We start from the raw sequence: 17381 nt of genomic DNA, 5'->3' as shown, positions 1-17381 counted from the left end.
TCACAGAAGTATCCTTGTAGGATCATCGGCATAAAGTCACCCTTCTAAATGTACTAGAGATGGTACAGTGTAGTATATAAGTGAAGCTCTGAAAGTTAAGGTCACTTTTCAGTACTGTTCCATAGATACTGATTGACATAATACGGATTGACAAATGATATCAATACAGATAACAGGAAAATTCTTCCATATCTGCTGGGTATGTGTGCATGGGTAAATTTCTCACCTTGTAATAAAAATCTGGTGACTCTGCAAAAATCCTGTGTGTCTTTCCTAGTGGAACAAATTTACACTCCTTAAACAAGATACAAGTATGATTTTTGACAGACCTGTTTCCATCAGCAAGTCCCAAGCACTACCACCAGCTGGTTGCCTCTTCATTGTTAGTTGAAGACAGTTCTGCTCTTTGGACAATCACCAGTCTGCTAATAACAGACACTTTTCCCATATGTCAACAAGACACCTCAGGTACACCCTACAGAATTTGTGCACATATGCATACATTTGTCTATATCAGTTTTGCTTCTGTTTATCGCACTGAAAGTGTTTTCTCCTTTGAGTGAAAGCAATCAGTAGTGTACAACTGTGTGTTTTGGGGGTGTTTCAGAGTTCTGATGTGTGATTTTGAGTTCTGGAGGGCAAGTCTGGTCTCTTGAAGTTATGTACATTTGAAAAAGTGCATCATTGTCCATATATGTGGTCATTCAATTTCAGGAGCCATTGTTGCTGTTACTAGGGGTATTCTGTCCACAAGCATAGGCTCTCACTCAGCAAAAAGCTTACTTAAAATAAGCTTACACAGGTTCTGAAAGCCTTGCTTTCTTAAGAGTAACTTTTTTTCTTTGCCCTCTTACGAGTGAATGGAGGCTTTCCAGCAGCTCCATTTTCATCACAGTCTACTGTAATTCCTGCAAATTCTGCTGATCATTTCAGTGGGATGTTGTAGTCTTTGGGAACAAGAATGTGTCAGACAATGACATCACATAAAATTGAAATTTAACGTCTGAAATTACAATTATCTGGGGTCATTCTGCTCCTTTTCCTCAGTGATTTCTGACTTAGTCTCCTTTCTTCAGTCGACCCATAATTTTCATATAACATTTCATATAACAAATAACATTTTCATACCTAAAGTAAGAGATTAACATAATGCATTATTGACAGAGAAGGACCATGACAAACAAACAAACGAAAGAAACAGAGGTAAACATCACTAAAGGCTAGCTTAAGGAACTTCTAGCAGGTAGATGAGTAATTCATCCATGAGCTTTTTCGTTGGACTCTAAACGAATAAGTACTGTATGAACTGTTATGAAATGAAGTGATCCAGAAAGACTCCAAAATGCCTTCCAGTGCCTTGATCTGCTGTACTTACTCTAGTGGAAATCTTGCTCCAGCTCCTCATTAAAAAGACATGCAGATAATCTCCTCAGCATATTTTAATATTTTAAGTTTCAAGGAATGCTTCATTCAAAATGCCAGTAAAAGCTAGTAGTGGCCACTGTGGTAAGGACTGAGGAATTCCTTTAACATAAACTTCTCAAATGATCTCTGGGCAATTGAAAAAAATTTGTCTACTGAATAATGAATGTGTTAAGCAGTAACTCCAAGTCAAAACTAGCTGCTTGTAATTGATGCAGAGACTACAGAAGAGTTGAGCTAGCCAAAATATTGAATAGCCTACTTTCGGTCAGCTTGGTGTGGTTTACATGCTAACATGACTACTAAACAATACTGAAAACATTAGAACATAACTCACAATGTTATTGATTTGGTGCAGAAGACTAATCAAGTGGTGAATGATGTCACTCTTTAACATCTTCAGAGAACATGGTTGGCACAAGTAGCAGCAGGGTGGTGGATCACCAGCTACACTTTGGCACTTGTTAACAGCATGTAGACCTGTCACAAAAAGGTCACCACACACACAAAAAAGTATTCTGTTGAGCCTTTACCACCAGCAGCCATGTCTTGTCAAGTTGAAAAGAACAATTTTTAATTTAACAAAAAAGAGGGAAAGTCCCAGATTTCTGATGTATATTTTGTTTTTGTTTTTTAAAAAACAAAACTTTCCTTGCTTTGCAGTTTATCTCTTATTTCAGGCCATTTTAATGAGAACATATGTTGAGGTAATATGTGTGCATGGTGCCCTGAGACTGGACTGGCCTCCCATCTAGGGTGTATTCCTGGTTCACACCCAGTGTTCCCTGGATAGGTTCCGGATCCACTGTGACCCTGATCAGGATAAAGCAGTTACTGAAATTCAGAATCAGAATGAACTTTATTGCTTGGTATGTTTACACATACAAGGAATTTGTTTTAGTGACAGAAGCTCCACAGTGCAACAGAATGACAGTGACAAGACAAGACACAGACAATAAAAAGAATAATATGTGCAATTTTGTATGTACAGGTATGTTATAAAAAGTATATAACTATGTGTATTAAGTAAATAAATGTATGATAGTGTTGTGTGCCATGTTTTATTGTCAAGTGTTCATGAGATGGATTGCCTGAGGAAAGAAACTGTTCCTGCGCCTAGCCGTTGCCCAGTGCTCTGTAGCGTCGACGTGAGGGGGATGTGAGGGGGATGTGAGGGGTCCAGAGGGATTTTGCCAGCCCTTTTAATCACTCTGGATAGGTACAATTCTTGGAGAGTGGGAAGGGTGTACCAATGACATATTGAGTGAATGTTTTTTGAGTTACTTACCAGTCAGAGGCTGTGTGCCACTGTAATTTTCTGGAGACTCTTCAGAATGCTTTGGCAGTGGGACAATATGTTCTGAATGGTTCTGAAGTTGCTGATATTGACCTGCGCTTTCATACATGAACAAAGTGTCATCGGCTGTGAAAGGCTGTGGATGTTGCCAGTCCTTTTGCCCAGCTATAAAATATACAAAGCACATACAATCATGAGCTGGTAATCTGAGGTTTGTGTACAAAGCCATGTACATAGCAAAATTACTACCATTTCTATTATGCAACACCCAGTCTGTGTCTCTGAATAGTTCTTCACTGGTAAGATAATCATTGATCTGGCATTGATCTTCATTCCGAATCACTGCTAAAGTGTGGGCTCCAGTGCTCATCAGCTTCAAGGTGGTGAGATGATCCTGAATACTTTCTTGACTTTTAATTTGCTCAAGGTTTGGTTTCTGGGTAATGGTCACTGTCAGAGAATTGTTTTGGCACTGGGCTACATGCTTATATTTGGGTTTGGTGGTCAATACTGTGTTAGATGAGGGTGATTCAGTGCAAAGGCATTCAGATGTGTTAATGCCATTTCTCCAGCTCTTGACAGTTTTATCCTCATGCATAGTAACATTTTGCGTCGAGTCTCCGATGAGATTCCCTCTTTAAAATGCCCCCTCTGCAGGGACTGAGCTGAAGGCTGTGGCTAGACTTATACTGCGAATACAATTTGGAAGAGGGTATCTAGGTGAACTTGGAGTTCTAACTTGGACTGTAGTGCTTGCTGGACTCTGTGCTGTAGTGTCTCTGTCTGGACAAAGAATTTATTTTGGCAACCAGCACTGCACTGGACTCTGGGTTTTAAATGGGTTTTGGGTTTCTTTTACCATTCTGCTGGAACCAGTGGTTTAAGACATAAGACTGAGTGCTGTAGTATAACTTGGTGAGGCTTGATCCAGGACACCATAATTATAATAATCATCTGTAATGTACAAAGACAAGAACAGAATATTGTTATTTGTAGTTACAACATGCAAAATTATAGTAAAAATAGTGGATTATTTGAACTAAATAATGGTTCTGCTAACATTGCAAGGAATTGTCACAGTAAAGGAATCATTATGAAAGGTGCTGGTGTAGGAGATCTATGGATAACTTATGTATCCATATAGGAGGGTCAGTGTACCTCATATATAGTATGGATGTACAGTATAATGAGAGTATGTTATACATAGGTTGAAAATCTCACTATAGTGATATACCCCATAAACAGAAGAGGCTTCAATCAAACTTGACTCAGTGCATCATTTGCATTGACACTTTGGCATGCATACTTGGGGCTGAAAACCTCAGCTGATAATGAAAATAAATAAGTTAAAGTATTTGCTTTGTGTTCTCTGTGTCTGCACTTTCATAGTAAAAACATATAATCCTGCAAATATTACTTTTGACCAAGCAATTCTCAATAATAATAATAATAATAATAATAATAATAATAATAATAATAGCAGCTTGCTAACTTGCCCAAATATAAAAGCTTACATTTCCTCAAATGACTTCAAGATGATAGTATATTTTGGCAATGATGTCTGCCATTAAATTGTGTACCTTTTGTAACTGTCCTACAAAGGGGTAACTGGAGCTCAATGATGTTTGGCTGTTTGTTTACTTGCTTCACTTGAGCAAGTACTGAGAAGAACAGAAAAAAGTGACGCAGTAGTGAAGGAATGAAAGACAAACATAAAAATGTAGCAGCGAAATGGCATATCTGACACTTTTCGTGAACATAGTGCACAAGGAACCCAGTACCAGCCCTGAAAAACTCAGTCTAAAACAAAACAGATACAAAGACAGACCATCTAATACAGGCTGTGATATCATCTTCTTGTAGATATCCTCATGCAGATGTAGTACCTTAAGGGGGGGGAATCACAGGAACATATGAATACAGAATCATGATCGAAGCAATCCCATGCTTTAAAAAGTCTTCCACATACACATCCAAGCATTGCCTGTACATTTCCTGTTCCTTCCTTTTTCTCTATCAGTTTTGCCAGCTCCAACATATGCCAAGCCTGAGGAGCCAGATCTGTGTCAGCTCCTAACCATATGTGTGACATGATTTCTAATAGGTAAAATCTCTCTTTCTCTCTCACACACACACACACACACACACACACACACACACACACACACACACACACACACGAGAGGTCTTGTAATTTCAGTTTACGTTGCAACACCATAGCAATGCTGCCTATGCTTATCATAAAATTTGGGATGATTGAGTGATTATTAAAACTCACCCAGCTTTCTGCAGGTTACTTGATTATTTTGATCAATCACAAAAAAGCATAAAAGCATTATAACATTACAACATGAGAAACATAAAGACTGGATCAATACACGCTACCAAGAGGGTTCTTGCCCTCCTGCTGACCACACATCATTCACACCCAAGAGGGTCATAGCTAAAGCTTGTAACCAGGTCTTTTTTAAAAAAAAAACAAACAAACAAACAGTTGGCTGTAATTTGAGGTGTCTTCCTCTCTTTTACAGTGACCTGCTATATAGTTGTATCTGTGAAGACTGCCCATAATGTGGGTCTTGATGTCCGTTATGTTGAGTCTGAGAACGCAGACCTCACACAGGTACACTGGAGGCTTAGTGTCTGTGCATAACTCAATTACAGAACCAGGACCTGAACAAATGAAACACAAAAGATAAGTATGTATAGACACTTTTCATATAATTCCAACAGAACAAATGTAAATCCTAATAATGTGGTAATGCATCAGGAGAACATCAGTACCAATAACAGGCTATATTCTGTTTTGGTTGCATAGGTATGAATGCATCGATTTAAAGAGACGACTCTGGGGTTCTAAAACACAGAAATAATCAACACACTGACAGATCTAACTGTAGGACATGACAAAAATATTGACCAATTAAGCTGTACAACATGGATTTATTTAGAAATGTGTGTGCATATATTTCTTTATGGTGACCAAATGTTAAATTTTTCATGTGGCTGTTTCCATGGGTTTTTTTCCCCCTGACAGAGACTGCTTTTTAGAAGAGCCAAAACATTTCCATACTAAAGCTGAACTTAAGGTGATGTGTAGGTGAACCATTATTTTATGCTGTTAATATTCAACTGAAATACCATACAAACATTGCCATATGTGTTTCAGTGAGAAGAAGAACTCAGCTCACCTTGGACAGTATGCATCATTTACTGGGCAAAAATACAAAAACACGAGCAGCGCACATCCTTTAGCGTTATCACATCAGACTGGCGTGTTGAAGGTCAGGTCACTGAGCACAGTCCTGCTTAACACACAGCTCTAGCAAAGCGTTTTAACCGAGATAGACCTCTCTGCCTACAGACAAAATGCACTTTGTTACTGTGTGTACTTGTCAGAAGTGTACAGAAAGGAGATTACTACTGGTGAAACTCGGAGATGAGACATGCATAGCAAACACAGAAGCATTTGTAAGCATTTGGCTCCTCTTTGGGTTTTTTTTTTTTTTTTGGGAACCAGAAAGTACGAGTGTGTCGTGGCAAAAAAAACCCTCTTCAATTCAATATAAGAAAAAAGACTTCCAAAGACAAGGGGTTCTGGATGCCAAAAAATCAATAGACTTTATTGAATCAAACAATAAAGCCGAGATGACTGCAGAGCATCTGATTTATATAGTCATGGCTCATGTTTTTATACAGTTCTAAGACAATGGTCTCATTAGATGAAGTTTTCTCTTTTTTCTTTGAACACCTGCCTCTCGCCACGATTATTTCACTGTCCCTTTATCTTAGTTTTATCCGTGGCGAGAGGTCAGTCAGTTTATTTAAATCCTTGTAAAATCATATGCATAAAGTTACTCTCTAAATGTACTAAATCTCTTATATTTGATTATACTTGCCTCTTATTTTTAATTAAAATTTATTTATTTATAGAAATGATACAGTGTAGTGTACAAGTAAAACTCTGAAAGTTAAGTACTTGCTTGAATACATGAGGTGATTTAAAGCCAGCAATGGAGCCCTTAGTCTGGCAAAAACATCTCATGTTTCTAATAAAGGCAAAATCTCAATTTCATGAATTTTCACTACTCAAACATATGAACAATCTTTACCCTCAGTTTTTGTTCTTGGATGGCATATCCTATTGACGGGTCCACAGCACTCTCAGGCCAGCTCTGATCTCAATTTGGCAAAAGGAGATTTCCCAGACTTACGTCTCCCTTCACCCGGTTTGGGACCTGACGATTGCCGTGTTCACCCCTTGGAGGAGACAGCATCATGGAAATTCAGCTGAAAACAGGAATGAGACAGAGGCAGATATTTCAGAGTGAAACCACTGACCTTTATTCTCGATTGAGGACAAGAGTTTTATGCTGTCATAAGACAACACAAAATCTTCTGACGTCACTTTTTTTAATGTTAAACTTTAATTAATAATATCATAACATTTTTGCCAAAAGTATAGGATGTCCAGAGGACAATATGAATGGAATATGGAGTTATTAAGACCACTAGGTAACCGTGCACTTTATTCCCCAGGGCACACATCCATCCTGTACTTTTTCAGGAATTAATATTTAATATCTGTATTTCAGTCCTTCTCACCTGCAAGTCTATCCTGGGCTCAGTCTCTCCTAATTCAAATATCTAGCAAAAAACTAGCAAAAAGCATCTCAAATTCTCTGATCCAGTTAAATTTCAATTTAGTTTCATTTATAATCACAAAACAGCTTTAGAGAAATCAAGATGTAGCTCTGCATCACTGAATAAGCCAGGGGTGACAGAGGCAAGACTAAACCCCACAAAATGACACTAGGAAGAACTCTTGAGAGGAACCAGAGTCGAAGGGGAACTCATCTTCTGAGAAACACATGAAACTGGTGTTTCATGGGTATTTTTTGATATATTATCCCTTCAGCTTGGCAAAGACATTAACATATGTCAAAATTTAGGGCTGCTATGTTAGAGAACACACAGAATATGTAACCTTTTTTCATTTACAAATTTCCATATGAGAACAGTCAGTGCAACACGCAGAGAAACAAGCAAAAATATATAAATACTTAGCCAAATTTGGTACCTGTGGTTTGGTCAGTTCTAAGGAAAAAAAAAGCTGGAACATATGATCAGTTTGACACTGGAAAAGAGATTATTAACATTTTGAACTATTTGCCTTGTTTTCTACTTTTTTTGGGAGCAAATGTAACAAATTTTAGGGGACGGAGATGCCGTAACAATTTTACTTGCTTGCACTTTCACTTCTGCAAAATATTAGATGCTATGGGAAACATGCTTCTTTCAGCAGAATGTCTCTCATTAGCATGTTCTAAGTGGCAACAACATGCCCTTTTATCAGTAAAGTTTTATTTAGTAAAGTTGCATGTAAAATGAACAAAAATTTCCAGGCAGATTTACTCACATTTGTATATTGATAAATACCAATCACCTATAATGTAGGTCACCAATGTGTTCAAGGCACAGTTGATTTTACTGATGTCCATAAATCTCTATAAAAGACAAAGCTCAGAGTGAAATCAACAGAATGACAGCTAAATGCTAAAGGATGTCCTAAGCGCAGCAGGCACTAAACACTCCAGTAAAGCAGCTCAGCCACTGCGGCATGTCAGCTACCATATTAGTGATTATCTCCTTATACTTACATTTACACAAACGCAGGAGCTCGCATAGGATATACAAGTTGTTCCTAACTAATTGGATTTGCCTGAAAACTACATTTCTTGTGTAAACAGTCCTGTGAATGAAATACACTTATATCCAGCTTGATAATGAGGCCCATTGTGGGTAAAGTACCATTAAGTTCATGTTTTATTATATGGAGTTCTGCATTAAAAAGCTAATCAAAATGTGCTAAAAGGTTTACAATATATCTGGGTTTATTTTAAGAGTTTATAAATTTGTAAAACAAAATGCTGTTTGGCATCCTTCTAACCCCATAGCTAACAAAACAAACAGCAAAACACAACCATGTTTCAGTCAGAAATCCTGGAATGATTAGGTTATATGTTCCATAAAGTTACATATCTACAATTATATGTAATCTTCACATAGCACATGCAGCCTTGAAATGAACCAAATAATACAAACATTTCTGAGATTTTATTTAGCAAAATATATCTGCAGAAATAAAACAGAAAAAATAAATCTCATGTTTCACAAAAGCATTCAAATCTCCAAATATGTATTGCCTTTCAAAATAATATACACTCACAACTGTCTAGATAAAACTATTTAAAAAAAAAAAAAAAAAAATCAAAGCAGTCTTGTCTCTAATAAAACAAGACAAAGGCCCATCTGGCCAATAAAAGACCATTACAGTAAATTTTACAGAACATCACACATGTATCATTAATATTCATGGAATTGTATCAGCTGGCCATGAAACAGTTATTCAGACTAATGTATAGAACAGAAATACAAGACCCCATGTAAATTACTTAGAAGTGGAAAAAAAGCAGGCCATTTTTAAAATAAAAGATTAATGCTTATTGTTTTGGGTATGCACGTTTGTTTTCAACAGAATCTGAAGTATTTTGGCAGTTTCTTCTTCAGTTCTTCTTCTGTAAAAGAGTGACAGAAAAACTAATTAACAACCACTAACAAATAACCAGATATGTAGGCTGTCAATAATTCAAGGATACATTCTAAAACAGAGTTCCCTAAAACTGATACCACCATTCCAGCCACTGAATTCCACACATTTCCTTAATCTCTCCTCAACTCTCAAACAAAAATTTATGCATTAGTCATATAGCAAAGAGTTATTGTAATCAATAAACTCTCAACCACAATATTCCATTATACTTGGAATAGCAGATTTTCTAACACATAATTCATAACCTGTGACAAACTTAAGACATACACAATTTGTTTCAATACATATTTTTGAAAATGTACTCTAGCTCAAGGCAAACAGAGAAAGTAGTAGATATAAGGTTAATTATTAATTAAGCCATTTCCAATATATAAAATTAATGTTTGGGATGCAAGAAAGGGACTTGTGGCCAGCTAGCCAGTGGGTAAACATGTTCAGATGCAGGTGTGGAAGCGCCATTTTCACTGTCTGCTGCCGTTTGGTTAGTGCGAAGTGCCTGACTGTAAGAAGAGCAAGTATAGCAGGCGTGATGGGTGTCTGGGTCCAGGAATGACTGGATTGGCTGATAAACCTGTTGAGACTGATAAACTGTATGCGATGTGTGAGTGGAGTTTGTACTCGTGACGTATGTACCATTTGTAGAAATACCTGGGGCAGCTGCTTCATAATTCATGGCCCTTTCATCTACTGGCACTAAATAATCAGGTGCCACTGTATTAGATACAGCAATAACTGAAGGGTAATCAGGATGCATGGGATATTGATGAGACATTGTATATTCAGGTGTCAGTTGACCGGTGACAGAGGCTGTTGTGCCATATCTGGAGACCACTGAAAGGTACAAATTTGCATTAGCATTTTGAGTCAGATTGGGGTCCAGACCTTTATCAGGAATTTTCCAGTTATAGTGAGGATTGAGCGCTTCACTGTAATTGTGCACTGAATACGCGATGCATTGCTGCTTCATAGCCACAGTCTCAGCAGAACTGTCAGCTACTGGTTTTGTGTTAGCCATACTGGGTGTTTCAGGGCTAAACTGTCGGTTTTCATAATTCCAGGCATTCTCACTTAAGCTCTTTTTCACGAAAGATCTTTTTTCAGACAGTCGAGCAATTTCCTGGCCCTTCATGGAAGAGAGAGCACTAATGGTAGTAGTGTTGGGACAGGAGTCCTTTTGCTGAGGTACAGTAATGGCTGATGAAGAGTCTTCCTTTTCACTGTTTTTAAGCACAGTCTCGTCCATGGAAATAGTTCTCTTATAAGTCTGAGAACTGGGGTCTAAACATCTGGGAGAACTTCTAGATGTCTCTGGAACTGTGGCTAGTATACAATATGATGATCTATTTGGATTGGCTGTGGTCAAAATAGAAGACTCCTTCTGGAGTTGTGTAACTCTGTCTGAATCATTGCCAGAGATCTTGCTTCGCTTTACTGGGGGATCTGATGGTTCTTGGTTATTCCCTATGGCAGGGGAATGTTTCATATGACTGGATGGGACATCAGAGCATTGTTCTTTCCCTGGAAAGAGCCGATGAGGTAAATCTTGATCAACAGCCCTGCGCTTAAAAGCTCTACTTGGTCCCTGTGAAACTAGAAAAGAAGAGAAAAGCAAATAGTTTTTAACAATATGCTTAAATGACTAGTTCAATTTGAAGTTTCTCAAACTTACTCATCCCAGGTAGCTGTGGTGAATATTGAGTTGTCATGTCTGTTTCCATCCTCTCCTGTTTTATCAGATCTAATAAAAAGATAAATCATGACATATTTTGGATATTTTTATTCAGGCCTTTTGATACACACAAAGCATACTACATATTTTCAAACCTCTGGCCATGCCATATCATCACACAACTCGGCCATAAGTAGGAAAAGAAAATAGACTCTGTACATGACAAAATAAAGTGTCTTTATATAAAGCCAATGCACTGATTAAAGAATGCTCACTTTTTGTGATCTTGGGAGAAATGCAAGTTTTGAGAGCACAGAGGTTCTGCTCTTTTCTGATTTTCTGCAAATGTATGATGGCTAAGAGAACAGAGAAAGTGGAAGGAAATATGGTTATAAATGGAACACAAAACAAGCATCATGCACATGAAATGTCAATAACTACCTTTATTATATGACATGGTTTTTATTTCCTTTAAGTCATCACAGCTCAGTTTCATCACCTACAATAGACAGGATAAAACAAGATTCACATGGATACCACTAATAATATTAAAAATAATAATAATAATAATAATAATAATAATAATAATAATAAGACCACTATGTGGTCCACCTCTAAAGCCTAGTGAGGAGGTAAGTGGTCCGCTAGGTATCTCCTATGAGTAGTGTTTCATTTACCTGTAGCTGACCAGGCTCATCCTCATTGGTCATCTCCACTTTGTGAGCAAGCCTCATGAGCCTCATGGACCTCTCAGGTCTACTATCAGAATCGGACCAGTCCTCAAACAAAGAGGGGTAACGTCTTTTCTGATGAAAACACGGAGAACATGGAAAACATGGAGAGACAAAATGCAAATCTGTGGATTAATCCGTGATACTATATGATTTGCATTTTCCATTTTGTCTCTTCAAACACACACTACACTTGATTAGCTGGGAAAAAAAAAATTCAATGTCTGTGGTCCAGTGTCAAGTATAAAAAGCATCAAGGAAACGCACCACTACCACAGCACCTCCAAATGCTCTGGTTCACCTCTACTCCACTTTTAGATTTTACAGTGGAATACAGGACAGTTTTATTCTTATTATAAAACACTGTAATTATATATTAATAAAATTATGGGTTAAAAGTAAAACTGTTTAAGAACAGCCTCATAAACTGCTACAACTAAAACTAACTTAAAATTACGAATTTACACTGTTGATAAACTGGGATCTGTTAAGCTCTCACTTTTTCAACTGTATAAATGTTCTTATCTGAAGAATGCTGTGTAGTCTCACTGATATCAGCTTGGGTTCACAGTCAGGGACATGCAGCTGCAAAGCTGCTACTCTGTTTAGTATTTCAGTTGTGGTCACCATATAACTTAAAGGTAAAAGTTGAAAAATGGCTAAAATTATTCATCTTACTTCAGAAAAGAATAAACAGTTGTTGACAAAGCTGATAAAATATACAATGATCCTTATGTAAAAACTGCTGAGTCCACATGAACTGGCAGGTAACTTACCAAATTTGTGCTTTCTTGATATATTTTTAGTGTCACAAGATTCCTACGAGCTCTTCATGTCCAAGTGGGTAAAAGATCTTTACTACAGAGATTGACTTCCCCATAATGTAGTTAGTTAGACAACATGGCTATGCGGCACCATGACAGGGAGGATCCACTGCACTGCTGCTTGCCGAAGATATATTGTGTGCAATGAATTGTATTAAGGCAGTTGATTATTAGTATAAATGAAAATTAAATCTTTTTTACTGAAGTACATACTCAGTAACACTTATGCACTTAGTCCCCTATTTCGTCCACAAAACAACAGCGATTAAACAGTTTGACATCACATGAAACTGGAAAGATAACCAGTGCGCTCTGCTTCATCCAGGGGTTATGATCACAGTGTGCCTTATTTAGCTGAATAATAAACACAAACTCATTGTCTCAAACCCAATGGGACTCACCAGGTAACTATATCTGTGGCCAGACTTTACCAAGTGGTAGCTGATGAGGTCATGGTTGAGTTTGCTGGAGCAGGACACACATAAGTACAGTGGAGCCTGACCCTCACTTCTGCACTCAATCACTGCGCTCAGACCTGTGGCAAACAAACACACATCAGAGAATTATAAGAAGGAATGGTATAGATTTATACAGACAGTGTAAAACCAAATACTCACCAACCACAGCATCTACCTCTGTTCTGTTTTTGTTCATATTCTTCAAGTCAGTGTGCTTGAGGGAATTCCCTGTATAGGCAGTAAAGTTACCATAAATGTATTTCTTTATTAAAAACCAACCACATGCTGGTATATAAATAAAATCAATTACGACATGGATACATTACAATGAAAATGATAGACCTTAATATGTTTGAAAGAGGATTAAGTTTTATCTGCACTTTCTCACCTGTAGGTTCTTTAAAACTTTTTGCTTCTAAAGTGGGAGTGATATATAGCCCACAGTAAACTAAGAAAATAAAGTACAAATTACTTTAAAGAAATACTCCAGCATTTTTTTTAAAAAAATCCAATCTCTATCCACCAAATCTGAAGTGTATAGGTGATTACCATGGAAAAAAATGTGGCACGTTTTCCACATGTACTAATAAAAGAACAGCAAAATTAACTTAACGTAAATCTAAGTGCAGTTGATGAACGCTATAAAATTTTAAATGTGTGACAAAATAATGTGAATTCAAAACTATAATTATTACAAGAACAAGAAATTGTCTTAACAAAAACTGTTCTTATGTAGTCCTAATTATCTAACACAGGAGTAACATAGCAAAATGTAACTGCAGTAACTTAAATGTTCCCAAAAGTTTTGTTTACCCTGAGCTACAGTGACTATGTAGGCAATGCATAACCACAAATACTTCTTTCTTAAAAAGTAGTCTCATCTCTGAAAGGACAAGTTACTGTATATAGATTTAGAGATGAATGTACAAATACTTCTGACTGAAGAAAACAAAAAATACTTTTTACAAAAACATGTTTCAAATAAAGTTTTACTGACCACCCCAACAACTGTTCTGTATGTTATTTACCTCTAAATGACTAGCCTCATCCTCCATTATAATAGAATATTGACAGAAAATAAACAGATTTAGCATTTACATGGAAATGCATCAAAACTCTTGTCTGTGGTATGCATGTATACGGTAGATAAAGATTAGGTTGGGGAAAAAACTTCCAAAAAGTGGCTCAATACAAAAATTAAAAAATAAAAATCTGCAAAAGTTACATTACCCTCATCATGACCAGTTTTCTCCTGTTTGACTGTAGGTGTTTCTAAGGCAGTTAAAGTTGGACAATCTGAAATATAAATACAAGCTCTGATAGACAGAACTAATGGTGTAAATGTTTTTAGCCAACTGAAATTGTGATTAGCAGGGTAGGTTATCCGTATTCATTTGCAAATTTCCAGTCAACAGTATTGAGGATTGAAAAATACATTTATAAAAAAATACATTTATACTTGATCCATACTTGTCAATAGACCTTTTTAGAGATAGCCTTCATTAGCAATAAAACAAAGAATCACATTTTTATACATGATGGGCAATTATGGATGGCTTTAAGGAAAGCTATACTGGACTACACACCTATAGCAGGGTTTTCCTTTGGTCCTTTAGTGACTGGCTTTTGAGAGTGGAGTGAAGATTTTCTGCTGTCAGACTCAGCTGTCAGATCTATTTGTACCATAGACTGATAATGATCCTGTGGTGTTTGAGCCTCACTCTCTGGCAAGGTCTTTGGAGAGCTTTGACTCTGCTGCAGCTGATTCTGTGTGGTGGTGCATGGTGTAGTGTTTCTACCAAGGTGTCCCTGTGCACTATCAAATTCTGGAAAGAAGTCATCATGAAGAGTTGAATCAGTTCAAATATCGATAATCAACAACCAAATCACAGATGGCAGTTTGTTTTGTTTTTTATGGCTTCACCTTTAAGTGGTACTTGACTACTGTGAAGTTCCTGAATTTGTGTTGTTTTGTCACAGCTTTGTTGTGACTGATGATCTCTTTCTTTGTCAGCTTCCACAGACTCTGGTGGTGACCTCACCACAGAGATTTCTGAAGTACAGATAAAGACATGAAGGACATGAGCATGTGAAATGTGACTATGATAGCTGATTCAAACACAAGTAATCCCAGTACTTTGTCATTTTCTTTACATAAAGGGGCTATAAAGAGTTGCACAATGTGGTTGTATAGCTACCATTGCTTCTGTGATTCTGGCCTGCAAGGTGTGATGGCTGTGAGCTCTCATCCAAACATGGGCCAAACATCCTCTGTAGTATTTCAATTGCTAAAATTTGCAAATACAGAACCAGCTGACAAACATATATGACATGATGATATACATTTTATTTGCTATGCATCTAACCCTCTAAGAGTTATTCAGATTTTGTTATTAAACTTTTTTTTTCAGCTAAACACTATATTGCTAAAAGTATGTGGATATCTGACCAATCACACCCATATGTGCTTGTTGAACATCCCAATCCAGATTTGTGACAACAATTTGTTGGGGAAGACCCACTTATGACTATGATGGTCAGGTGTCCACATACTTTTGGCCAGCTAGTGTATATACAAACACAGACATGCACACACTAACCATCATGGAAGTCTGTAGAACACAGAGACTCATACTGGTTGTGGTTCAACTTGATGACCTGTACAATAAAAACACACTGTTGAAGTATAGAATATCCTAGTTATTTATTACCTGGATACCCCAGAAAGGGTCCCAGCACAAGTAAATATTATAGTCTAGTGCAGAAAAAGTTAAAGGAATGTAACTGTACAGTTAAAGGAATACAATGTGTTCCAACAGGCCTTATTTCACAGAGGAATCAGAGCAGTATATACAGTATGTGTGTCTCTGTGTCTCCTAAGATTTGAAATGGGGTGAAAAGTCTACAATTTAACATGAGGCTCGTGTTTCAAAAAGATTAATAGTTAATTAATTAATTAATTTATTATTCAAAAGATCCTCCCCCAATATATTCATTGTTGCAGCTCTTTTAAGATCCACAATGTTGTCTGAACACTAGCACCACAGTCCTGTTCATCCGTTACGTTTGGGTCATGCGAGTGCAGTTATGTGATTTGCTTAGGGGGGAAACAAACAAAACAGGCAAAATATCCTTTTGATTTCTTCAAAGAAGCACTCTGATGAAGATTAAGATGCTATTAACCCTAGATGGCTTACCTTAGCATCTAACCCCTTCTCTGCAAATGCCAGTTTGTCAGCCAAGTCACGAATGGTCTTCTGCTGAATGGTCTGCCACTGCCAGTGCCGAAATATCTCATGATACTGAGCTCTCTAAAAGAACAGCATATGCAAACCTATTTAATGCAAAACTAACTTGACGCTTCGAGCACATTCTAATTGAGTACAATGGGCCATATTCCGAGCTGAGTTAAGCTCAGTGAGGATTTAATACTCAAAATTGTGCACACTGGTATTCAGACGTCCGACGTAACTGACTTAAGCACTATTCAGAGACTTGCCCTACTATCAATTAATCAATCAATCAATCAATCAATTAATTAATTAATTAATAGTATCATCCTATTAATTTTTTTTTTTTTTTTTTTTTTTTTTTTTTTTTGCATGGAGGACATCTTAATTAGAGACATTATTTATCTTGAAGACCGAATTTATGATCTGGACCAAAAATTAGGAGGTGCATCAAATTAACAGAAAGGTTGGCATTATTTTATTAATTTGACAAATGAAAATACTAAAATCATTATAAAACGGTCTTCATCCTGTGCATACATTACTGCATTCTGGATAAGCATTACTTTCCCTGCATAAATATTAATGCAGTAGGTGACTGATTACAGCCTAAACACTCTTGCACTCACAATGGACAAGCATTGGTGCTGTTCACTGGTCATATGGTCACAAAAGTTCTCTCTGCTAACTTTCTCAGCACAGTTGAGACACAGGAAAAAAGTTGGCTGTGAAATACTTCGGCACTCCAATATATTAGACAGACCTGCAAACACAAATAAACTATGTTTCACACAAACACATTTTTGCCACAGACAGAATGGCACACTAATGAAAAAGTTCATGCACACATACCTATAATTGGATCTGTGTTAGAAAGTCCCCTCACATTGAGAAACATGGAGGCGTAACTCTGTTCCAGCACTGTGATTAAGCAAAGTCAGTATATGACATTCAAATAGCAAAATAAGGGAAATAAAGCTGAACCACTTTTCATCCTTCTAATAATTTCACTATTTGAACATTCCCTATTCCCTTCGGGTACAGTGCCTTTTTGGATTGGTTTGTAAACATAAATTTGCAGGCTATTTGATATGTCTTAACAGCCATATTAAAAATTCTAAGGATCTGAAAAAAAGT

At 37.0% G+C, this 17381-nt stretch overlaps 1 protein-coding gene across 12 annotated transcripts in view; it reads right to left on the bottom strand.

The window, feature by feature from the left end:
• Positions 1–8527: 8527 nt before the first annotated feature.
• The window catches only part of si:ch211-199g17.2 (uncharacterized), a 50252-nt gene continuing 41398 nt past the window's right edge, over positions 8528–17381 (bottom strand). For 7 of the 12 annotated variants that reach the window (XM_034298442.2, XM_034298443.2, XM_053228411.1 and 4 more), the window contains 16 exons: positions 17097–17165; positions 16874–17007; positions 16212–16325; positions 15615–15672; positions 15213–15302; positions 14939–15067; positions 14601–14840; positions 14245–14310; positions 13403–13462; positions 13174–13242; positions 12958–13091; positions 11679–11807; positions 11443–11500; positions 11277–11357; positions 11002–11070; positions 8528–10922 (listed from right to left, as the gene is read on the bottom strand). In XM_034298442.2, the coding sequence (XP_034154333.2) occupies positions 9709–10922; positions 11002–11070; positions 11277–11357; positions 11443–11500; positions 11679–11807; positions 12958–13091; positions 13174–13242; positions 13403–13462; positions 14245–14310; positions 14601–14840; positions 14939–15067; positions 15213–15302; positions 15615–15672; positions 16212–16325; positions 16874–17007; positions 17097–17165 (2714 nt within the window). In that variant the 3' untranslated portion in view covers positions 8528–9708. Of the gene's footprint in view, positions 10923–11001; positions 11071–11276; positions 11358–11442; positions 11501–11676; positions 13092–13173; positions 13243–13402; positions 13463–14244; positions 14311–14600; positions 14841–14938; positions 15068–15212; positions 15303–15614; positions 15673–16211; positions 16326–16873; positions 17008–17096; positions 17166–17381 lie in introns of those variants that run through there. The other 5 variants (XM_053228412.1, XM_053228409.1, XR_008300791.1 and 2 more) reach the window with 5 other exon arrangements.

Source organism: Pangasianodon hypophthalmus, chromosome 23, assembly GCF_027358585.1.
Source record: "Pangasianodon hypophthalmus isolate fPanHyp1 chromosome 23, fPanHyp1.pri, whole genome shotgun sequence".
Taxonomy (NCBI): domain Eukaryota; kingdom Metazoa; phylum Chordata; class Actinopteri; order Siluriformes; family Pangasiidae; genus Pangasianodon; species Pangasianodon hypophthalmus.
This window is presented reverse-complemented; position numbering and strand designations above follow the sequence as displayed.